This window comes from Podarcis gaigeae, assembly GCF_964106915.1.
Source record: "Podarcis gaigeae genome assembly, chromosome: 2".
NCBI lineage: Eukaryota > Metazoa > Chordata > Lepidosauria > Squamata > Lacertidae > Podarcis > Podarcis gaigeae.
The window spans coordinates 81,400,133-81,424,947 of NC_139679.1; the positions used below are offsets into that span (position 1 = coordinate 81,400,133).

The window sequence follows — 24,815 nt, forward strand, 5'->3', positions numbered from 1 at the left end:
TACACTAAACGGCTGTTGGGTTACTTTCTCTACCAATTTTCTCATTGCCATCTTTATCTGGATAGAGCCATACTGAAAAACTCATGTCAAGGCTAGCATGTTTTGCTCATTTATGTCTACCAGACACTATTACAGACCCATAGCACAGTGGATTTGATTATGATTTCAACTTGACATGGTTAGCTGAACACCTTGCTGGAATATTTTTTTTCTCCTGTATTTTTAATTCTCTTTTATTCAATGATAATATTACAAATTCCAAGGGGCCATATATATAGGACTGAAGCAGTAAAGTGTGCTGGAATTTTGTTATTGCAAATTTCCTCTAAAGTAGGTGTGGAATTAGGGGAAAATATTAAATGTAGGAGTGGGATGGACGGATGGATGAAAGGAAGGAACTGTTCAGCAGCCTGCTTCCATACTCCCCTGCTTTGAACCTTAAATCAGCCTTTACGCTTTGACTTTATAGGAAATCATCATGGCCACAGCATGTCATTCAAGTCAATGTTAATGTGGAGTATTCAATAGATATTTATTGGTGCAGTCCAAAGTCCTGGTCATGCTGACACTACAATCTCTTTTCTATACAGCTCAGCGCTTTGAATGAGAATGGATGTTGGTGATTCTGTGTTATATTTCCTCTGCTCATAGAAAGGAGCAAAGAAGCATAGAATATGGGCTGCATGCAAAACAAGTGTGAGCAGACTCCGGCTTACTAATGCCCATCAGCAAAATAATTTATATATATATACTTTTAGTAAAGCTGAAGGACATGTAGTAGAAAAAAACAGAAGTAATTTGTGTGCATTACTTTCTGAGTGATAGAAATACAAAGAGTGCTTTGTTCTATTGTTATTTATTGCTGGGAGAAAACAACTTAAGTATTAAAGTTCAAGTGCCATTTGCTCTGCAATGAGACATGGTAAAGAACAAAGAATTTTCTTGTGAAAGAGTGAGTTCAGTTTACTTTATATCGGGGTGAAGAACCTCCAACCCAGGGGTCAGATCTGGTAAGGTTTCAATTTGGCCCACATCACCTTTTCCCCCCAAACTATGCACACCTGCCCCACACCTGACACCATATGTCGTAATATGTGTGGGGCTGTACAGACACAGCTGGATTGGCTGCCCTACCAAGTTCCCTGCAAGGAGCTCAACCACATAGCCAATCCTTGCAGAAAGCAGTTTTGCTAGCCCTGTGCTTGATGCTTTTTCCAAGTATAGGGCTGGCAAAGCCCCATGTACTGCGGTCCCCAAGCACCCAACAGCCAGCTGGCTGTCAAATACTTGGGAAGCACCGTGGAAGAGACTTTGACAAGTGGGCAAGAGAATCTGCCTGCTAATTTCATAAGAACAGCAGGTGACTGACAGGTCACTTGCCCAAGCTGGCCTGCAGAGTTGGGGGAGATAGTGGGCAAAGAAATTCCCCAACCTTGTTTTATATGAATGCTTCCTGCCCTAGTTTCTGCTTTTACAACAAGGACACTAGCTTATTTAACCATAACCCTAGGGCAATTTGATCCCAGCTAACCAAGCAATTTTTTTTCTGCCCCAATGGCCCTACTGATCTTGGCAGTGACAGCAAAAAGAGAAGGGAGGGAATCGAAGCAGACAAAGCACTGGGGAGGGCAGAGCCCAGGAACGTGGCTATCAGATTGATCAGCTGATGAGCAGAGAATGGGCAACAGCCCTCCTTCTCAGCTGATGTGCTTTAAATATGTCTTTGGAGTGTAGAATGTTTAAACACTATGCTATGTTATTGTATAGCTGATATCAGCAGTCCAGCATCTCCAAGTTTGATAGGGTACTATATTATTAAAATAGTTTCTCTTTACAAAGCAGAAAAACGAACATATGCCACACAATTCTTAACTGTAGCCAAAATCAAGCTCAGGCTTAATAAAAGTATTTGGGAAGTTACATTTCTTCTGATTTGGGGGGATTCAGTTCTAGCTCTCATAGGTTTGGGCCAAATCGAACCATTAGCTGATGAAAATTCATCATGGTCCAATCAATCCTCCTTTTAGTGCGGTGGGAGAAGCCACTTCAAGTTTTGCTCATGTAATTGTTTATAAGCAAGACTCCATGTATTTTATAATGTAGAGATGTTTAGAGCATAGATATTTTAATCTATTACAGAAATTATTTGTAACCACAAATGGGGGGCGGGGAGTGTAACTATACAGAGCTGAAGTAGCAGTAGGAAGCCAAGTCTGGATTTTTATGGCTCATCATGTCGTACAGAGATGCTAAATTATTTATCTTCATTTCTGCCTTCTTTGAGTAACACAGGCAGCATAAAGGAAATTATTTATAGGGCTTTTAGACACAAAAGCACTATGCTACCATCCAAATAGCATATGATACTGGTGCTTTAAAGTACAGCAAAAAAAATTAAAATGGAAGTGGTGGGATCTTATTTTTAAACATATTTATGTTTTGTAAGCAGCTCTCAATGAATAATTATTTTATAGCTAGATGTTTTAACTAATTTAGTTAAAATGTATATTGTTATTTGAGGTCTAGTTCTCATATTAGGAAATTCAATCTGTTTTACTGAAACAGAAAATTAGAGTTGTCTATTATGATAATATTTCAGTTATTTCTGTAGTCAAAAATATTGTGTCTAATCTTCGAATATAGTGGCCTACAAGCTTCAGCACTGAAGCAGAATTCTATTGTGCTGGTAAGTAAGTATATTCAATCCTGACCCAATCCATAGCGCTTGGACAGAACAGTTTCAGAATTGTAATTTTCTAGATAAGTTTTTGCAGGGGTCCCACATGACTCCTGCTGTAGGGACTATCTGCTACGATATAGAATTTTAATTCTATTAATGTTTAATTGCTTTTTAATGGTTTCTCCCCTGTGTTTAACTGTTCTTGTTTTATCTGTAAGCCACCTTAAGACCTTGTCAGGGAAAAGGTTGGGGAATAATAATAATAATAATAACAACAACAACAACAACAACAACAACAACTATCTATGATGGCTGCTTGCCATATATTAGTTAGTGTTTCACTCTAGCAGGAAACACCACCTGGGATGAAAATAATAGGTGTGGAATATGTAATCTCAACAGGAAGTCCTAAGAACACCTCTGTTAGTTGAAGCTCTACACAAGGATATGCAGAGAGTGCTACCAAGCTGCAGGGGTCATGTCGGACTAACATCCCCAGGAACAAGAAGGATGTCAGAGAATGGCAGTGCTTTGCAGCTTTCTTTGAACTGTTTAATGAAATCTTTAGCCCTCATCCCATTTTCATGTTTACTGTGTTCCAGATTCAAAGGGAACCTCTGGCCCCTGGCAGAACACCACTTCCTTCCATTTCTCTTCTCAACTGGTTGTTACTTTTTTCCATCTTTCAAGTCAAATATTCCATGCCATTGTGAGCTAATGGGGCTGGTTGTTTTTTCCCCACCCTACTTTAGGATATTTTTTCCTGAAGATATTCTGAGCATCTGCAAGCCTCAGAGCTACTTTAAGCCTGCCAGCACCTCCCTTTTGTACATGGGTAGCACTGTTTTGGCTGCAGCTCCATGAACATAGGAAGAAATGCAGGTCATGATAGCTAACTGCTGACCCTTGAGAAAATGTTTCTTTACAGATCACTTATTTATTTTAATCACAAATACATGGAGCTTTTGGAACCATGCATCCCAGTTGTTTTTCTTTCCCTGCCAACATTTACCTGTTTCACACTCTACAAATTTGCTGGCATGGTAACTGTGCCTATATGATTCTTATTAGACTTTAATTAGTTTACATGCAGTGCTTTTTTCTTAAATTTTTTTTTTAGTGGTACTCTCATTTTGACTCAAGAAAATCAGCATTTTATATCAGGAAAAATAAATACAGTGGTACCTCTGGTTACGTACTTAATTTGTTCTGGAGGTCTGTTCTTAACCTGAAACCATTCTTAACCTGAGGTACCACTTTAGCTAATGAGGCCTCCTGCTGCCGCTGCGCTGCCGGCACATAATTTCTGTGCTCATCCTGAGGTAAAATTCTTAACCTGAGGTACTACTTCTGGGTTAGCAGAGTCTGTAACCCAAAGTGTTTGTGACCCAAGGTGTTTGTAACCCAAGGTACCACACTGTACAGTAAATGGACAAAAGTACAAAGATTCACAAAATGTTTAGGGATGTGTTTAGGTCCCCTTGCGTCCCCCCAGAAAAAAGCACTGCTTTCACCACCAGTGCCTTGTTATATACTCTCAGTTGGGTTTCTATGAATACTGAACCAAGCAACTTACATGCAAGTGAAGTGACGCTTGTGGGAAGATTCTGCTGAGAAAGATGCTGGTCAGCTTCAGGCTCTTCTGGTTCTGACAGTATGTGATGACCAGTGTGAGAAAGGTACATAACCTGAATTGGTTGTGCTTGTGGAATCTTCATTTTTTCTAAACTCTCTGGATCCCGTTGTTCTTCTGATTGCAGGAGAGGCCAAATCCTCTCTCTTCTCCACTGTATTAATGCTACTCTGTCACGTATTGACTTTGCAACAATTTTGACATCGCTCTCATGAAAAAATCCGGCATCAACCTGAAATAAAGCCATGATTGTTCAGCTGTGAATCCACATACATGTAGGTGTTCATTCAGCAGAGTATTTTCTAAAGAGTTTTCGAAGAAGTGTGATATAACGCATGCCACAGTTTTTCATAAAATAGTGACGTAGCTGCAAAACCAGCACCAGATCAAGCAACTATTATTCTATTTAAACATATGTCTGTCAATCACTCTAATTTGAAGATCACTGGAGCACCATATAAAATCAGTTGTTAGTGAGTGTTACTTTTTCAGTCAAAGCATAACAGATGGCTGACAGGAAGGGGGCATTTATAGGAATAATTAAACCCAGTGCACACTGCCATCATATTTGGCATAATCTCAGATGTCTGCTTCATGAATAACCTACAGTTTTTCCAAACTGCATTGCAGCTTAAGACTACAGATTTTCAGTAACAAAACCTTACAGAGGCTACCTCTGTTTCAAGTTTTTCAGTAAGACAGGTTTGCAGCAATGATATTTTCAAAATGGAACTAGGCACCTAGGCCAGATATTCAAGTTGCAATGTTTAAGACAATCACTCATTTTATGCTGTCTTGCATCTGAAATCTACTTTACAATTTCATTTACACATATTAATCTCTGTATTTGAAACAGAATGCATATCATAATGGAGAAAACATAGAACATAGAACATGAGCCAGTGTGGTGTAGTGGTTAGCGTGTTGGACTAGGACCTGGGAGACCAGGGTTAAAATCTTCACTTGGACATGAAGCTCACTGCGTGACCGTTGGCCAGTCACTGCCTCTCAGCCTAACCTACCTCAGAGGGTTGCTGTGGGGATTAACTGAGGAGGGGGAGAACCATGAGCTCATTGGAGAAAAATGTGGGATATAAATTCAGTAAATAAATGCCTTTCCTACTGTGAATATATCATTTGTGCAGCTGCTCCTGCAAATGTAGGCTCACCAAGCCATGTACCAATCTTTAGGTACTATGTAAAAAAGTCATCTCATGTCACATTAACTACAAGATAAGCATATTCAGCTGACAGCATTTCAAAAGCTCACTTGGCACTGATACTTTTACTTTTACCTCTTGGGTTATTCTGTCTTTCACCCAATCAGAAATGTATGTATTTCCATATTTATGTTAGGGTCTAAGATGTGGTATGGAACTGAAACAAATTCACCCCATGATTTTTAAAATGAAACATTAAAATATTTAAACCAAAAGGACTCAGGTGTAAGTGTTTTGTGTAGTCTAATTAAGCCTTTTAAAATATATGCGTGCTGATTAAAAAAACTGGCATATCAGCATTAGCTTGCTGGATGGAAAAGAAACGGAGTTTACTGCAAAAATCTCATTTATTCCTCAAGCAAGCAAATAGATTTGGGCCCAACTGATACTGCCTAGCTTATTGGAGCCAACCTGCTTTTCATTAAAGACATCTTGATGGAAGAGACAGAAGAGTACAGAACACTTTGGGCTAAGCAAGGCTACAGAGCTTCCTTGTTCCTTCAGGAGTACTTCCCATGAAGAACTGAATTCTTGCATAACTTCCACTGGCAACTTCACCAATGTATTTGCTAACACAGCAACTTTGTGCTTCAAACAAGAGCTCTTCACATACCAAGCAAATTTATTCTATGTTGGTAAATCACAGTGTGACGGACCCTATGGCAAACAATCTGAAAATTACTATACTGTACTGGAACCAGTAAGAAATGTTTTTTTGGGAAAAAGCTTTCTTGTGAACAAATTCTGTTGGGAAACTGAGGGCTAACCGTCTTGCCCTGAGAAGACCCCAGAGGCATTCTAGCAGTGTTTTGTCAAAGGCTCAAGCACACTTACTCTGATCAGCGCCTCATATTACATATCATCTGAATGTCCACAAAAGTACATCATGCTCTTCCATATGTATGTGGGAAGAATAAAAATGTAAAGAACCGATTTGTAGTAGAACTGATGCAGCAGTGCTTTTGCTGTAACCATCAGAAGCTACACATAATTGTACTGAACAATGTGTGTACAGTGGTACCTCTAGCTACGAACTTAATTTGTTCCGGAGGTCCGTTCTTAACCTGAAACCGTTCTTAACCTGAGGTACCACTTTAGCTAATGGGGCTTCCCGCTGCTGCTGTGCTGCCGCAGCGCAATTTCTGTTCTCATCCTGAGGTAAAAATTTTAACCTGAGGTACTACTTCCAGGTTAGCAGACTCTGTAACCTGAAGAGTTTGTATCTCAAGGTGTTTGTAACCAGAGGTACCACTGTATAGCATTGCAACCCAAGAAATGCAGAACTAATGGTTATTTAATCATAGTTTCTTCATATCTGACTCCCACCTTCTACTTGGGTAGCCATTTTTATGCATTGGCTACTCAGTCCTTACACCTAAAGAAGAAATCAGATCCACAGTGCCTTCCTGATATTACAAAGAAATCTGTTCTCCTGACACTGTGATTAATCTATAAATTAAGAAAGGAGCATTTGTGTTCCCATTAGACTTTTCTTTGTTTTATGTCCCTTCTTAATCAGCCATTGAAGTGCCACATCTATTTTGTGCTGTTGTTGAATCATAGATGGAGGGAGAGGGAAGTGGGGGGAGCAATATATATTCACCCAACGACAATAGGTATCTATCTATTCAGTATATAAAACAACTCAGCAGCAAACGTGACAAAGTTTATCCTAAAGGTATCAGTATTAAACCTTGAATAGCCCTTGTTCTTTGTTTCTGCAGTTTTTACCAAGAAATTAATTTGGACACATCTCATCTTACTGGAGAAAAAGTTAGAAATGGTGCAGACTAATTCAGGATCTTTTATTCTCCTAGTTTCTTACCCAAGCCTTCTAAATCTCTCTGAGTTGAATGTTTGCAATGGAATTTACTTTACCAGATTTGCTCCTGGTGTCCTTTGAGATTAATGTACTACTTATATATATATTTTTGTCAGGAGAAGTTTATTTTACCATTTCTTGTGCAACATCATCAGGAGTTTCCTTCTCCAGATCAAAAGTAAACTCAATGGCTCCATTATCTTTGGGTTTTCCTTTCAGTTTCTTAGGATCTTCTACCCAGAGTCTTAAGGCAATAGAGGATTTCCTACCATCATCTTCTTCTGCAAGTTCCACTCTTACCCCAGTATCTTCAGCAAAAAAGGCATGGCTTAGTAAATCTTTAATTTCATATCTGGAACAAGGACAAATTACAAAAACTGTATTAAGGCACTACAGATTTTAATACATTTTAAAACCAAACAAAACTCTGTATCGCACAAAAACCAGCAGAGGGGCCTTCAGTAATTAAAAGAAAAACTGAAGGAGCCTAACCATTAACAAAGGAAACAATGGATATATTTTAGGAAAGAAGCCTGGAGCAGAAGTCTGTCTAATGTTTTCAGGCTCTAACGAAGTTTGTAGATGTACATTAAACATTTGGGACAACATTTTTAGAATTTAAGAACAGTGATGCTAGAACAGTATAAGGAATGCAACTTCTTTTCAGCAGTGACCATCCAACAAGCTCACAAGCATAATGTGAAATCCTCTGGCCTTTTCCTAATTTGTACCTCAGTAACAGATATTTCAAGGGTATGCTTTCTCTGAACGTGGAGACTCCATTTTGCTACCACGGCTGATAGAACAGAATTGTGCTCCATTAATTTGCCTACTTTTAACACAATCTGATTAATTATTTTATTCATTTCTTTAAGTGGATTTATTCATTTCTATTTTATAGAGGCACTAATTGTGACAGGCATGGCTTTGCCTGGATTACTCTCTTGTTTCTTTGCCCACATCCAGTCCTTCCATGATCACAAGCAATGGTTTAGAACCTCCACCTTCTCTCTTGAGCCTGATGCGAAAGAAAGGTGGAGCTGTGCATCATCAGCATACTGATGGCACAAAACTCCAAATCCCCAGGTGAGCTCACCAGTGGTTTCATGCAGATAGGGGGTAGGATAAAACCTTGTGAAATACTGTATGCCAATGGCTACTGTGCAAAGCAAATATCCCCCAAAACTATTCCCCAGGAAGAACCCAAACTACTGCAATCTGGTGCCACTCAAATTAATCTTGTACAGGCAATCAAGTAGGATTGGTCTAACAAAACCACCAGGAAAACACTCGCCCTGTCTAGCTACCAAGGGAACACAACTGGGCCAGAACCAAACAGAAAAGAATCCAGATCACACGTTTTAGCCAAGAAAACTTGTAGGAAAACCCTAAGCCTTAGAGTTGCATCAACTGGAACTGGATATTCTCCTGTTATCCTCTCTCTGCCACAAACACAAAAGTCAGTTTAATATCTACTCAGTGATGAAAAAAAATACTATTTGAAACACACCTCTCTTCTTTATTTTTGCAAATGCATTCTCCAATTATCTCCTTAATTTCAGGGTCGGTAACTTTATCAAAACTTGCTGGTTTGACACCCTGCAAGGAAAAACAAATCAGCCTTAGGTCTATTCAGAATAGATTTCAGTTCAATAGTATTGAATTACTAGCAAACTTACTTTGGGTAGCTATTTGGTCTAATGCAAAACAATAGTATAGTATCTTCTGTAATCATGGTAAAGCAAATATCAAACTAATTTGAAACTTAAATGGTAGAATTCTTTTCTATGGCATCTTCTAAAATCAAAATATGTGCATACAGAACAGCTTGGATCCATAGCAGAGGATTTGCATCCAAAGTGTCCTTTCGCTCACAGAAGGTATCTTCCACAAGCAGAAGGGCAGCCTGCGATCCAAGCTAATATTAAGAAAATACATCAGAGGAAATTAATGAAGATACTGAGAAGGTCAACGGTTCTATTTTCCATTTTAGAATGTTACCAGTCCTCTAGTTATGAGGTTCAACACAGATGTACAACATAACCAGATTTCAAGGATCAGAATCAGATTTGTAGGATCATACACAACCTCCACTCACACAACCCAGGTTGAACATGGTGAATCTATAGTCCCAAAACATCATTAAGTTGTGATTTCTAAGATTGTTGTGAATCAATTGCAGATTACACAGTATTATTTGAGATTAATTTCTATTGAGGTAGCAAAACAGAAAGTTCTAGTGCATTTCTTACCACATCAAGCTGTGAAGATTAACAAGAACCAATTATTTATGCATGTAACAAAGGCACGGTTGCTTTTTCTTTTCTTTTAATGAAAATTAGCTTTGGGCTCTATGGTTCTGATAACAGGGTAGGTGGAAATGGGAATGGGTGGGTGTGAAATAGAACCTATTAAACCATTTTCTTAACAGTTATCATGCCCACCCCCAAAAATTGTCCACATACTTTCCTTGTCCTCCCTGTAGGGTTCCAGATGTGTGTTGATCCTAATAAACACCCATATTTATTTTGAACACAAAACAGCTAGTAGGGATAGATTAAGTGCCTATCCTAATGAAATAGTCATTATGGAGAGGCCACTTGACATAAACAGAGAGGGCTGCTCCACACAGCATGATATTCATTTTAGCAAATCCTCATACAGGTTTGTTGCCACCTCTGTGCGAGAACTGCTCCACTACAAACTGTTTCAACAGAAAGCTTGGCTGAGGCACAGAAACCAACAGCGTGGCTGTTGTACATGAGAAAGAGGCTCCTTGGCTGAAAGAGTCAGCGCTTTGTGTGACAACCATCTTATGTTAAACTTTCCTTATGCTATTAAAAGGAAAGCAGTTCTTCATTATACTTTTGAACACTTCACCCCTGCTAACGCTTTATTCATCCCCCACCCCATTGAAGCCTTAGTCATCTTTTAAAGAACTGGATCAAAAATATATGAGGGATATGGAATCCTCCTTAATCCTAGAACAGAAGACTAAATGTTTCATGTATCATATAAGACACAATTTCAATATGGTGACATGAAGGGAGAGTATTGGCGAGTGGGGTTAAAATTCTAGACAAAACTGGCAGACTAATGGACAGTTCTGCTCAACCTGCCATAAAACACAACTCTAGAGAGCAATCAATTGTTTCAAAAATAGCAGTATGGCAGGCCACAGAGATGTTTTATGGCCTGAAGAGTGGGCATTGTTGATTTTTTTTAAAATATTTTTTATTAAGGATTTTCTTGTTTTACAGAAGTGTAGTGCCTCGTTTTTTGTTTTTTGTTTTTTTCTTCTTCTTCCATGTAACGTTTTTACAAATCCGTTTCATTTGTTGAGGCATTAGGGGGAGAAGAAAACAGAAAGAAAAAAGAAAGGGGGGGTGGGGAGAGGGAGGATGGATGGGGGTGGGGTCGGGTGGCGGTGTTTTTATTATGTTTAATGTATGTAGAGTTTGGTGTCAGCGTTGCTTGTGTTGTTCACTTGTGTTCCTTTGGTGGTGAGAGAGCTTGGGGTTGGCTTAGGGTGTGATTGTTTGCTTGTGATTGGCTGTGGTGATCTTTGTTTTCGTGTGTGAGTGAGGTGGGTGGGTGTTTTGGATCAGGTTAGCCATATTGATTTGTATGCTGTTGGTGGATTATTGTCATTGTCCTGTTGGGCTGTGTATGTGATAAAGGGGAGCCATACCGGGGTGAAGGCGTCTTCTTCTGTTTGTCCCCGTGTCAGTTTCAGTTTATTAGTTAATTTTTCTAGTAGGGCTGTTTCCCATACTATTTGGTACCATTGGTCCATGCTTACTCCTGACAGGTCTCTCCAGTGTCTGGTTATGATGTTTCTGGCTGCTGAGAGCAGGTGGGTTATGAGTTCTTTGTGGTGTAAATGGGCATTGTTGTCTTGGAAGATGTTTAGTAGGGCCAATTCTGGGGTGATGTCTATTACTTGCTTAGTTATTTTACATATTTCTTGTATGGCTGTTGTCCAGAATAGTTGAATTTTGGGACACTCCCACCACATGTGGAGGTATGTGCCTGAGGAGGTGCACCCTCTCCAGCATTTTGGTGAGGTTCCTGGGTGTATTAGCGCTAGTTTCCTTGGTGTTAGGTACCACCTGTAGGTGAGTTTCAGTGTGAGTTCTTTTCTTTTTGTTGATATGGATTTAAAGGGGGGTTTAGACGGCATTGTTGGTTTTAGGAAACAGCAACTTGTTTCTACCATCTTAGCATTTTAAACCATTTGTCTGTTGATCAGTTTAGTCATCCAATATCACAAGATGACTTGTGACTGGAGGGGAAAGGATACTGTTGTAAGTGCTTCATCCAGTGCTTCATGGATATCAGCAGCTCATTATCTTTTGAGGTATTGGAATTTCAAACAGGGATGAATTTACCAATCAATTTAACTGGTAGTATGGTCAACTAGACCTTCAGTGGAGGTGAGGGGAAGCAATTCTAATCAGCAAGGATGAAAGTTAAGGTCATGCTTTTTGGAAGTGGTTTTGATCCCTATGTTTTACTTAAAGAGGTTCTGAAGAATAAAAATGGGGTTGTATCCATTGCTAGTCAGTAGACCCATTAAAATTAATAAATTAAGTTAGGCATGCCAATTAATTTCAGTAGGGCTACTCCAAGTATGGCTAACATTGATGCCAACCCTTAGTTTCCTACTAACAATGAGCAAGTGTAAGTTTAATGAGTAAATGTAATAATTTCTCCACTATAAAGCACCTATCTTGAGCTTTATGCGACTTGCTAATTTATTTAAATTTAATCAATCAATCAGTTAAAAGGCATGAAATTAAGCAGCTAAGATTTTTAACTGGCCACGAGCCTAATTCACATACATATATTGGCTTGCCCATTAAATTTCATAGCCATTCTCTATCATTGTTGATAGCATTTGGGTTCAGATAAATGTTGTCTACACATTTTAAGTGTGTGCATTTTAGGGGCCTAATACATGCCTATAAAACAGTGGTTCCTTGTGAAAATGGCAACTGTGCCTCTACAACATGATTAGTGGGAATAATAAGCTGTCGCCTTGTGCATTGTGCCTATAATCCTATATGCAAGCAAGGCATGTATCCACACAAAGAGCGATGCATATCATGTCACATGTCTTTTTTCTAGGCAGGCTATCTTTATCCAACATCTACATTTCTTCATCCAAAGAACATTTAATTCTACATTCAGAGTTTGGAGCATTGCATTTTCCACTGTGGACAGACTTAGGACAGTTATTTCAAGCTTTGAAAGCATACTTTGTATCACGGAGATTTAATCACTTTATGAAAGAGATCCATTCTAGGCTATTCACAAAGGGCATTAACAAGAATCTGGCATAATAGTAACTAAATTATGTTGACAAAATGTACCCAACTAGGCAAAGATTTTGTCACATGAAAGAGAAGCACTAATAATTATGACTGGAATCTACATTGTTCTGTTTTCCTAAGACCTAAAATAATTAGCATTTCACATTACTTTGACTCAATAATCATCACAACAGCTCAGTAAGGTAGGCAACTATTATTAGCATCATGTTACAGACAGAAGCTCAGACTAAATACCAAAGGAAGGAAGGAAGGAAGGAAGGAAGGAAGGAAGGAAGGAAGGAAGGAAGGAAAGCAGTTGCCAAGGGCTGTAGATTTGATCAGGGAAGTTATGGAGAATTAAGGACTACTTAATCTGTTTCCCAAGGGCCTTTTCTGAATAAGATGCTGTTCCATGAAGGGGAAAATATATATTTTACTTTACATGTCAATAAATATGGAAACATGAAGAAGACACTGAAAACTTCAGCACTAACAGGACATATGATCACTTTTATTTGATCACTTTTTATTTGAGTATTGTCTTCTTAATTATACAAAAATGTGACTTAACAATAAAAAAATACACCACAGGTTAAGAGAGGAAATGCCCATATTATGAAGTCACTTACACAGGTTACTTTCCTGTAAATTTGAGCAGCATTCTGGCATTCTGAATATGGATATTCTGAGGTAGCCATTTCCAACATACACATTCCAAAAGCATATACATCCACGGATTCATCATAGTGTTCTTCATACATCTCTGGAGCCATAAATTCTGGAGTACCTGAACATAAAGAAAAAGCATTTGACTTAGAACACTCGTCTCTTTGTGCATTTAGAAATAAGTGAATTGATCAAACCCAGAGCTATTGAGAGTTTGCTGTTTGGGATGTCAATGTGTTTGAATGACTTTAATGTTCAGTTTTATCGTGATAGTGATAGCTAATGCATCACATTGGCTGTGTGATAGCAACCATGATACATTATTTAACACTATACTTTATATAATAGTTATGCCACTGTGTTCTGACACTACGAAGGAGCACTTCCTACATCCATCTAATGTGAAACCAAGGATCACTACAGAAGCTATATTCTACTGACAGAATTCTGAGCCCATGTGAAAGCCTGAATAAATAGCTTAATTACCATTTCAAAACTTGAGGATGACAACTTTTATAAATAGGTGATTTACAAGCCTTGCATAATTTTCATTTAGGTAATAATAATAATAGTAGAACAGAAATCACATCAGTATAGAACAAAATCCATTCAGAGAGTTAACAGGGGCTTGGTAATTAAAATATGTTATATCAGAACAGTCTTGTCAAACAGGTAACAAACAGAACAATCTCTTCTTCCCTGGAGGCATGCAGCTCACCAACAATAGTGGGATACCCATAAGGAAATGTCCAGAACATTGTAACACAAAGCAATTAGGCATATTGTAAAAACATGCTGTATAGTATAACTAGAACATAAAAAGATCTGGGTGAGTAGAACGTTTGGTTAATGATGCAGTAAACGAAAGCGGCTGTGCAGAACAACAGAAGAACATGTGTGCATGCCCATAAAATGTCTTTTCAAATATGTTTATGCATCAATTCTTTTTCTGTACATCCCTAGGAAAGAGGAGAGAAATGTTATGAATTTAGTAATGTGAAATTGGTTTAAATAAAGAAGACTTTATCCAAGGAATGCTACGGAGAATAAAACACATAGCATTATTCCATAAATCAACAGTGGGACACTGTGTTTGTCTACTCAAATATTGATCTCAATGGGACTAACTTCCAGATAAGTGTGTATAGCAGCATATCCTTAGGAAACCTCTCCAGGTCCTGACACCATTCATTGCTTGCTGCCAAAACTGGGCTCCACAGATTAAAGCTCCTCAGCACCTTCTCTTTACATACTGGACTGCTTGTTCAGACTTTTGGTGGTGAGGCCGGAGCATTTCTCTGCCAATTTGCCTCATGCTGGCAGAGTGCTCTCAATACCTTACTTGCCCTATGACAAGGGGAGAAAGCTGCGACAAGATCTAGCATCATCAGCTGCCTCGTTGTTCTTGTTGCCAAGATGCTCACCACTGGCACTTATAATCACAGAACCAGGAAGTACTGTAAAACTGCAGATTTCCTTCTGTGCTCTGACATCAACCCAACCCAACCTACAGAGATAGAGAAGGGGTGGCTTTGAAGAGAGGCTGTCCAGGCAGAGAAAGAGACGAGAGAGAGAGAGGGAGAAATCTCTATGTGAATCCCTACAGACCCTGCTTCATGTCCTGGGGAGATGTACCATTCCAAGGATAAATAGTGGCCTCAGGAGAACAATCTGCTACCACACACAAACAGAGCTCCACTGCAATGTCCTATCAGATTTCAGCCCTGCCCAGACCTGGAACCTGGGGGTTCCTTAGACTCCTCAGAGGAGTAGTCGTGGAGCAGAACAATCCCACAGATCTCCATGTTGCATGCCCTGTGGCTGGCTGCTATGCACCTGGTGAAGGCATTCTTAGCATGAAGCTAGAGCCATAAGGGACACTATACCTATTACCCTACTGCCTGTCCTGATGTAGAACACCCCTGACTGACAACTGCATGTCTGTGTCTTCCTCTTTCAGGATCAGCTCAATCCCAGATGCTGATCAGTGAAGTTTATGACTTTGCTATATATGTTGTTGTGGACCGTACTCAGTTTCTTGGGAAAGTTGCTCGTTTCCAAATCTCACCACTTTGCCTTCTATTAAATGGGTTTTGGGAACAGCAGCAAATACCATTAGTTTCACCTATTGCTAACCTTGGCTCTGCCTACCACTATTGGCCATGCCCTCCACTGGGCACAAACTACATTGTTTAAAAAACCAGGCTCATCACAAATCTGGGCATTTTTGAATCTAATGGACTCATCCTGACCAGTTCCAGCAACCTCACAAAATGAAATGCAAAGTAAAAAACCATAAAAACGTAGCTGCCAGTATGCCACGGCTAGGATCAAGGTGCTGGTTTTGGTATACACAACCTTATACAGCTTGGGACCAGGAGATCTAAAAGATTCCCTCACCCTGCTGCATAGCCAACAGATTCCTGCTTTCCACAGAAGAGAATCTCCTGCAGATGCCATCATATCAGGAGGTTCATGACAAATGATGTCAGGATCAGGCCTTCAGTGTGGCATTACTTGTCCTTTGCAATTCCTTCCCAATGCATATTGAACGGGTGTGTTCTCCATTGTCAATTCAGCACCTGTGAAAGGCATTCCACTTTCAACAAGCCTCCTAAAATCTTTGTCCCAATTGGTAACTGTCATGGAATTGTTTATGTATGTGTTAGTGTCTTAAACTGTGTTTGTTTTTCTTATAATGAAAAACTATTTGAAATTTGTGTGTGTGTGTGTGTGTGCGCGCGTGTGCGTGTCTGTGTGTACATATTTCAAATAGATAATATTTGATTATATACACACACACACACACACACACACACACACCGTATTTTTCACTCTAGAAGATGCACATTTTCCCCTCCAAAAATTAAGGGGAAATGTGTGTGCGTCTTATGGAGCGAATGCAGGCTCCTTGGCTTCAGCGATATCAGCGTGAATCCTCCAAAGCACAGTGGGGGTGCTCCCACGGTGCTCCGGAGGCTTCTGGTTGCAAGACTCTCTGGCTTCAGCGAAAGGAACCCGGAGTCTCCGGAGCACGGCGGGAGCTCCCACTGAAGGGTAGGTGACCCTTCAGCTAAGGCACAGCGCCCCTTCAGCTAAGCGGGAGGAGAAATGGAAGGGGCTCCGTTTCTCCTGCCGCTTCGCTGAAGGGGTGCTGCGCAGAGAGGGGGAGATTTATTTTTTTTTTTTGTTCTCCCCTTCTAAAACAAGGTGTGTCCTATAGAGCGAAAAATATGGTATATATGCAATTCGTCTATCCTTTTCTAATATACCAACTGTTTTATCTATATCATTACAGTGGTACCTCAAGTTACAAATGCCTCAGGTTACAAATGCTTCAGGTTACAAACCCCGCTAACCTGGAAGAGTTACCTCGAGTTGAGAACTTTGCCCCAGGATGAGAACGGAAATCATGTGCCGGCGGCGCAGAGGCAGCAAGAGGCCCCATTAGCGAAAACACGCCTCTAGTTAAGAACAGTTGCAGCTTAAAAACGGACCTCTGGAACGAATTAAGTTCGTAACAAGAGGTACCACTGTATATAGTAAGTTGCTTTGGGATAACTCATGGAAAGTGATTCATAAATGAAATAAATAAACAAGCAAACAAAGCAGATAAAACATCAATATAACAGTTAAAATAAAATAGCCAGCTAAAATAGATTACAATAAATTATAGATTATCTTGAGCGCTGAAGTCCCTATTTTAAAAAAAATAAAAATTATTTTTAATCCTGCCAATATACAGTCATCAGAGATGAAGCTAGCCAAGCCTCCCTTGGCACTGAGTTCCTGAGTCACTTGAATCAGACGCCCCCGAGTATAATTATTACTGGTATGCTGGCTCCAGTAAAAAAGACGAAGTAATGTGATGATACCATATACTGAATCAAACTATTAAGGGGACATTAGTTAGCTCTTTGAAGAGCTCAAAGAACCAAAATCTTACTTCAAATGCTAGGCTGAGAAAAGGCAAGATTGTCCCATCATTGAGCTAAATTGCACAGAAGATGCACTTTGATTTGGTTATGATTACATTAAGACTAAAATCCTTTACTCACTTGGCTGTTAGTAAGTCTCATTCTGTGCAGCTGACGACTGAGTAGGCATGTCTAGGTTTGCAGCGTAAAGCAATTATGGTAAAAAAACAAAACCATAATTTTAACAAGATGATGGCTAAGTGAAGCCCACACAAAGTCTGAGCTTCTTCTATAATAAAGAAAATTATTTGGGGGTTTTTTAGGAAATCCAACAGGATGAAAAATTATGAGTTAGGAAAACCTACCATTGAAGAAGCTGCCATAGGAAGATAATTTTATAGCAGTTGTAAGGCACTTCAACGTAGTTTCCACCAAAATTATAAAAAGTGATTTGTTTGTTTTTTGAGGGTCTGTTATCACTTATCCATGTTATAATTATTTACAGATTTGTAGATGGAAATACCTTGCTTATAAGACTGGAGGAGACAATTGCTAAGGAAAAATGTCTTACCTATTACACTTTTGGCAAATGAAGCTCTTTTGAGAGTTGCCAGACCTAAATCTCCTATTTTCACAGATCCAGTTGGTCCAGTTATAAAAATATTGTCACATTTTAAGTCTCTGTGAATGATTGGTGGAGTTCTAGTGTGCAGAAAATGGAGACCCTTCAGGATTTGCCGGCACCAGCTACGAAGGACTTTTGGTTTCATCACTTTAAATCTCTTCAAATAACTGGAATAAAAACATATCAGACAGAACAAAAATCAATGCTACATTGAGAATTTAAGACCGCACAACAGTGATGTTACATTAATATGTATTTTAGATAACTGCATTTGGTAAAAGGTAATATCTGTGTCTATTTTAGATACTAGATGGAGGTCTTACCATAGATGATCAATATTAACTCAGTCCAATCAGAGCCTAAAACATTAAAGACCATACATTCTAATGATATGAGGGATCATGTATAATTTGAAACTGATGTATGAATACCTGCATTCTGCTGGCTCAGGGGAGGGGGAGTAGCTTTGCTGGAAAGTGCTTGCAAAACTAGATTTGGTGCTAATATGTGGCAGAAGTCCCTGCTATAAATTTACTGACATCTATGAACTCAAATCTAAGTAACTAAGAAGTAGTGCTGTGGCCTTGAAATATTGAGTGATGTGTTCATATGTTCATATACCAGGGGGTGGGGGAGGAATATACAGCGTATTCTCATGAGCAGCGGAACATTTATTCTTCTGATGCCATCATCAAGCTGAACATGATCATCAGCACCATAAACCATTAATTAGCATGATTCATATTAACAAAACAAAATTAACAGTTTGGTTTCAATGAGCCAAATGCTTCTTTTCCTCCTCTCTCATCAGCAGAGGATTGGTTTATTGTGGCTTAATAATAAATTGTGTTGACGCTCTGAATCTCTACATTCATCTTTCATGTGTAAAACAGAGGGGAAGAGGAAATAAGGGCAGAACAGCTACTGGTTACATAACAACACAGACTAGGACAGAAAGGCAGTGAAACTCTGCCTTCAGCTCAGTTAAGATGAAAGACAGATAAGCTATTAGAAGGAAAGATACCTTCAATTCATGATAATGGAATATTTTCAAATGAAGCGAGTGATTTGCCCAAATACCTCATTTGGTAAACTATGCATTGCTCGATTTGTCCAATGCTTACGTTTTCAGGGTTCCAGATGTCATCAGTTCTGTAACCAGCACAATACATCTCTTTCCTTTTAAACACGATTCCCAAAAGTCATAAAACCTAACAATGTTCGGATGCTGAAGACCTTTCAACATCTCTGCTTCCTCTTTAAATCTCTGCCGTTCCACTTTCGTCAGCTTTCGGTCCTGTGTTTCGGAAGAAATTGCTTATTAGTAGCTGGCTTAAGAAAACTGGCTTGGCTCTAAGGATCCTACGGTGCTAGCAAAAAAAACAACAACACACATTTCTGCTCACAGGATTTTACCCATGCCTCTAGAAAAGCTGCTCTGGAGCACCTGCTTGAAACTCTGGAGTTGGATTTTAAAAAAAGACACAGGTGGGAAGAAAAATCAACAGCAGCACATGTGAAGCTGAGGTACCTACACAGTAAGATCTTTGAACCTAAGCCATTATCCTCACTATCAGTTAAATAGGAGCTACTGCAAATATCTCTATAAAGTTCAACCATGATTACAAATCTTTCTGGTTTAACATAAGAGCAGAGACCTGAATAATATGAATCAAAAGCTTTATCAAAAGGATTTTTATCCTAATTTCGCCGTAACTGGAATAGCATGCCTTCATTTAATTAAATTCAAAGGCAAAGGGGTATAATGAAGCAAGCATATGATTATCTTAACATATTACAGTTTCTAACCAACATAATAATGTATGATTAGCAGAAGTGATACTCGCTGTATGATTCTAGCTTCAAAGAACTCTCATTCCAGGCCATTTTTCTCTATGACCGTGTTCAGGCATTAACAACTGTGGTTTTCCCCAATATTGCAGCATATGACCATCATCCCCATGGGTAGGCAAACTAAGGCCCAGGAGCTGGATCCGGCCCAATTACCTTCTAAATTTGGCCCATGGACGGTCTGGAAATCAGCGTGTTTTTACATGAGTAGAATGTGTCCTTTTATTTAAAATGCATCTCTGGGTTATTTGTGGGGCATAGGAATCGCCCCCCCCCCCAAAGAAAAAATGTAGTCCAGCCTCCCGCAAGGTCTGAGGGACAGTGCCCCGGCCCCCTGCTGAAAATGTTTGCTGACCCCCTGATCAACTCTAAGGGGGAAACAGCAGCCCAAAAAGTAGTACAGTCGTGGCTTGGTGAAAGCAGAATTTAAGGTAATTTGTTCTAACCTATCAATTATTTGGCTACAGTCTTCTAGTGTTTACTAATGGTTCTTTTATCCATCAAATATGGGCGCTGTTAAATAGGTTTCAGTCAAGTTTGAATCAAGTGTGAAGGCTGTTTGACCCAGAAGCTCAATTCTCATTACAGAAATGATCTTACACCAAAATCCTGGATTAAAGAGGAGCTTTATCTTTAAAAAAAAACAACTAGAAAGATACCTCAAAATAGCCCTTTACCCAATTAATAAGTACTGGGCAGAATAAAGATGGACTTTTGTTTGAAAAGTATTTAGCAGAACCTACATGGGTGGGCCATTTAACTCAAAGAAGTATAGCTCACTATATTACAAGCACAATTACCACCTACCCACATTATCTATTCATTCAGTGCAGCAATACCTCAGTATGCCACCTTCAATTTTAAAAAATCCTGTTAAGAGATATGGTTGTTCAAAAGATATTTAAAGTAATTTGACAGATGAATAAGAAACACTAAAAAGATAGCCCTTATTATCTTAGCACCAATATATTTTACTTTCTTTAGAATGCCAAGATACAAAAATATCTACATGGTGAATTTTCATTGCCTTAAATTTAAGACTGGGGTGCCGATTTCAGAGCACCTTCTATCACCTGTAAGTGCAAAGTATTTATTAACCAACACAGGGGTAGAAAATCTGTGACCCTCCAGGTGTTACTGGACTCCAACTCCTATCAGCCCTAGCCAGCGTGTTCAGGGATCATGTGAGTTGTAGTCCAATAACATCTGGAGGGCTACATTCCTCTATCCTTGACCTAAAGATTCTTCACATTGATCAAAGTGTGCTATCAGTACATAATCTAAAGGTTTCTTTGAAACATTTCTCAAAGGCAACACAGTAACACAGTGCTTCCACTCTCCCTAAGTGATGGTCCAAAATGTGGTGCTGCTGTTGCTGTGCAGTGCTTGGTTTTCTGTAGCTTTCATCAAGCAGAATTAGAAGAGTGATTTGATCCAGGGTTGCCTGGAGCAACAGTAGCAATCTATTCAATCAGGGCAGCTGTTTGCATCTTGGGGGGCATTTCTGTTGTAATGAGTCAAGGCTAGATTGATGCAGTTGGCGCTCGCAGCACCATTACTCCTGACAGGATGTCATCAACCACAGTGATCCACCATCAGTAACAAGGCACCCTCACAGCTTCTTTTCTACATAACAAAAGATTCTGACAATGAAATGAAATCCCATGCAAGCCAGAAAGGATGGCAAAACCCTCCTGCCCTTCTCTCTTCCCAATTTAAGCCAAGTTGATTAAGTCACTTCCCCACTTTAAAAAAGAAGAAGCTGGAGCAATTCCATGCATGAAAAGGAAAGATATGGTGGAAGTAAGCAACACTCTGATGATGAACAATAAGAAAGGCATTCAATATACTTAAAACCATACCTTTTACCACTGATTTATCTGAAAAGTCAGTGTATGACTGGCAAAACAATTGTGGCAGGATATACTGAAATGCCCAGTAAGTTATAATGCTATTTCAAAGTTATAATCATAAAATAATGAATAATACATCAAGGCTAGTAGAACAGAATGCACCTTGATCTTGTGTGTGTGATTGTATAATACAGCTAGGGTATTTAACTGTGAATTTACAAATGATAAACACAATGTCAGCTCATAAAGGATAGGAACATTCTGAGAACCACAAAAGCCCATTTGAGAAGTGCGGGGTGTGTGTGTATAAATAAAATGCTGTTTCAGACTATGATGTCCCCGTCATACAAAGAGTATTTATAGATCACTTCTGGCCTAATGCCCTTGCCGAAGTTCATATTCAGATTGTATAAACACCCCAAGGGTGAACATGACACTGAAAGCAAGCCAAAGTCCTCTGTAAGAGGCTTAAAAGTTCAGCTTCTATGTGACACAAAGGAACTCCACCTAGTTGTGGTTTTCAGCTGAGTGCTTCACCCAGAGCAAGCCAAAACAACCACAAAGGATAAGCCAACATCACCACAAATGACAACCTTTATGTTTTCACAAACCATGCACACCACATAAAGCAAATACTTACAGATAATGAGATGATATTAAGAGGCTTTAATTTTTTAATGCATAGCCCAGTAAATTTTGTGCTGGGGGGGGGAATGGACCCCAAGCTACAGCTAACCTCCTACAGCTACAGCTAACCTGGGTGATTTATTCAGTGACTCACCTACTGAGGGAAGGAGCAGGGAATGGAAAGCTCTGCACAAAAGCTGTGTGTGGTAAAACATAAGCTTTTATGAAACATTGGGAATATTTCCAGGGAAATGCTCAATAGGATGCTAAGCAAAAATATGGTTTGGGAACAAGGGAATGGCCTGGGGATATTGAGATGCAGAGAGAAATGGAAAATGTGTGATTGAGAGGCAGCTGTAGTTTATGAGGGTGAGGTATGTCTGTAACTGTAACAAAATAGACTATACAGAACTGGGTCCTTACTGAAGGTGACCTGAACATAGAAACGGCTACACACCCACCCAATATATTGATTTATTCCCCTTTAGTTCAGACTAAACAGATTCACGTTTCTAATCCATTTGTGACAGAAATAAGTTGTGGTTAAAAATAACCTGCTCAAGTCAATTTAACAGTTCTGTCATCCATTTGAATACACAGTATTTCATCTAGAATATTATTAGATAAATAATTTGCCCATTAATTACTCTAACCAGCTGATTAAGATAGAACAGATGGACAAAGATAAAGATAAATCCATTTATAAATCCTTCAGGCAGCTGCAGCCGTGGGTGCTGCCAGATTTCAGGGAGGAAGATACACTCTGGAGCCATCACCACCCAATGTGCTCCCACCATTCTAGTAAGAAGTTGGGGGGGGGGGAGTCCTGTTTTGCTTTTCCCCTTCAGAAACTTGAGTCTAAGGTGGTGCATTAATACTGCACTCACAGTAAAAACAAACGGATATGCCCTCGATGGAAGAGGAAAGGCAGGTCATCTGGGAGAAACTTTTTACTCAAGTGGGAATATGTGTATTTCAGATCCCACAGAACATGCTCTTCAGCTTGTTCTATTCCCTGCCACACATGTTATATTCCTACTGCCTGTTCCAAGCATAACTGTGGTTTGTATACTGCCTAGAAGAAATTCACTGGTTTCTTGTTTTCATGTCAAAGTGTACTAATGCAAGGAGGATAAACAAATGGATATATACCCTTAATGAGCGAGGGCAGGACAACTGGGAGGGATGTTTTACTCATTGTACTCAAGCAGGAATATGTCTATTTCAGATGCCACAGAACCTGCCCTTCACCTTGTGTCATACACAGTCACGCATAATATAGCCCCACTACCTGTTCCAAGTGTTGACTGTGGTTTGTGTACTGCCTAGAAGAAATTCACTGATTGATGGTATACCAGGAAACAGCTATTCTGGTTCTCTTGTCAAAGTGCATGAATAAAAGGAGGTTCTTCATATTAGATAAACTGACAACAATAAATTAACAAACTACCTTAGCTTCCTTGTGTTAGAGCTGGCCTTGACCAGAGGTCATTTCATCAATATTATATAATCCAAACTACCAAACAAATTTATAGTGTTACATACACTAGGAATTACATTTGGAAATTGCTTTGGAGTGGGGGGATACCTTATTCAGAACAAATATACTTCTACTAAGGTAGTTTCTTTGATCATCAATTGTATTCATTCACAATTCTACATCAGGCTGCTATTTTGACCAGGGAAGCAGTGCTGGGGCAGAGTTTATTAACCTTTTCCTCTTGTGCTATTTCCCTGATTGAAATAGTTCCTTCCTAGAAGCTGCTATTGTACTTGTGTGCTTTTTCCTCCCTACATTGCTAATGGGCTCTGGGCAAACTTTAGGAGCTGAAAGCTTTAGGCTAGTCGTGCTTTCCCAATTTAGCATTTCTGTTTGGCAAAGTCCCACATGAAATCCAGATCACGGATTTCTCACATCACAGTTAGGGTGCAATCTTATACACAATTTGCTGGGGAATTAGTCCCACTGAAATCAATGTAGCTTATTTTAAAGAAGGCATGTAAAGGATTGCACTGCTATTTGAGCCCTGAGTTAGTGGCTCGTGTTGGCAAAACCAAGTACTGGATCCCTAATTAGAATCCAAGATGAGGTGCATAGCGCATCAGCTGTCTGAAAGCATGTTCCAGGACACATCCCAAAACAAGCAGCTGAAGCAGGCATACTGTTGATGAACCATGCTATGGAGGTTTATATAATGCACTTTCCACCGGTCTTGCATGGGTTTTACAAGATGTGGAAAAGAATCCTGCACAAGTGGCTGATGATTCTCCAAAAGCCAGAATGAGTACCTACCAGCACTTGAAACAGAGACATGAAACCTAAACTTTAACATTTTAGTGCCACATAATGTTCCCCACCTATCTTATGTGATTGTTGGTAGTTAGTAAGCCAAATAGCAGTACACCCTTATTTGGCTTAACTCTCCCATCTGCCTTCATGGATAAAGAGACAATTAAAGCTGATGCTGACAGCAAATTATCCTCCAGAGAAATATAGTGTGGGAATGATTTATGCATTTGCTAAAGACAACCATACTCATTCTCTGATTACACAAGAGGCACAGAAGCCCATTTTTGGTTAAAGAAACGCCGTCAAGGTTCGGTGG

At 39.4% G+C, this 24,815-nt stretch overlaps 2 protein-coding genes and 1 long non-coding RNA gene across 15 annotated transcripts in view; 2 read left to right on the plus strand and 1 right to left on the minus strand.

Annotated features, from left to right (window-relative positions):
• NINJ1 (ninjurin 1) overlaps positions 1-24,815 on the plus strand; it is a 455,488-nt gene that overhangs the window by 311,225 nt on the left and 119,448 nt on the right. The window lies entirely within an intron of this gene.
• Positions 1-24,815, minus strand: part of WNK2 (WNK lysine deficient protein kinase 2) — a 108,877-nt gene that overhangs the window by 61,372 nt on the left and 22,690 nt on the right. For all 11 annotated transcript variants that reach the window (XR_014561255.1, XR_014561256.1, XM_083726939.1 and 8 more), the window contains 6 exons: positions 19,003-19,175; positions 17,825-18,045; positions 13,300-13,457; positions 8,866-8,954; positions 7,488-7,707; positions 4,257-4,545 (listed from right to left, as the gene is read on the minus strand). Coding sequence is in view for 9 of the 11 variants with exons in the window: in XM_083726939.1 (XP_083583065.1) it covers positions 4,257-4,545; positions 7,488-7,707; positions 8,866-8,954; positions 13,300-13,457; positions 17,825-18,045; positions 19,003-19,175 (1,150 nt within the window). In the remaining 2 variants the exon portion in view is untranslated. The remainder of the gene's footprint in view (positions 1-4,256; positions 4,546-7,487; positions 7,708-8,865; positions 8,955-13,299; positions 13,458-17,824; positions 18,046-19,002; positions 19,176-24,815) is intronic.
• The window catches only part of LOC310838995, a 170,343-nt gene that overhangs the window by 15,847 nt on the left and 129,681 nt on the right, over positions 1-24,815 (plus strand). The window lies entirely within an intron of this gene.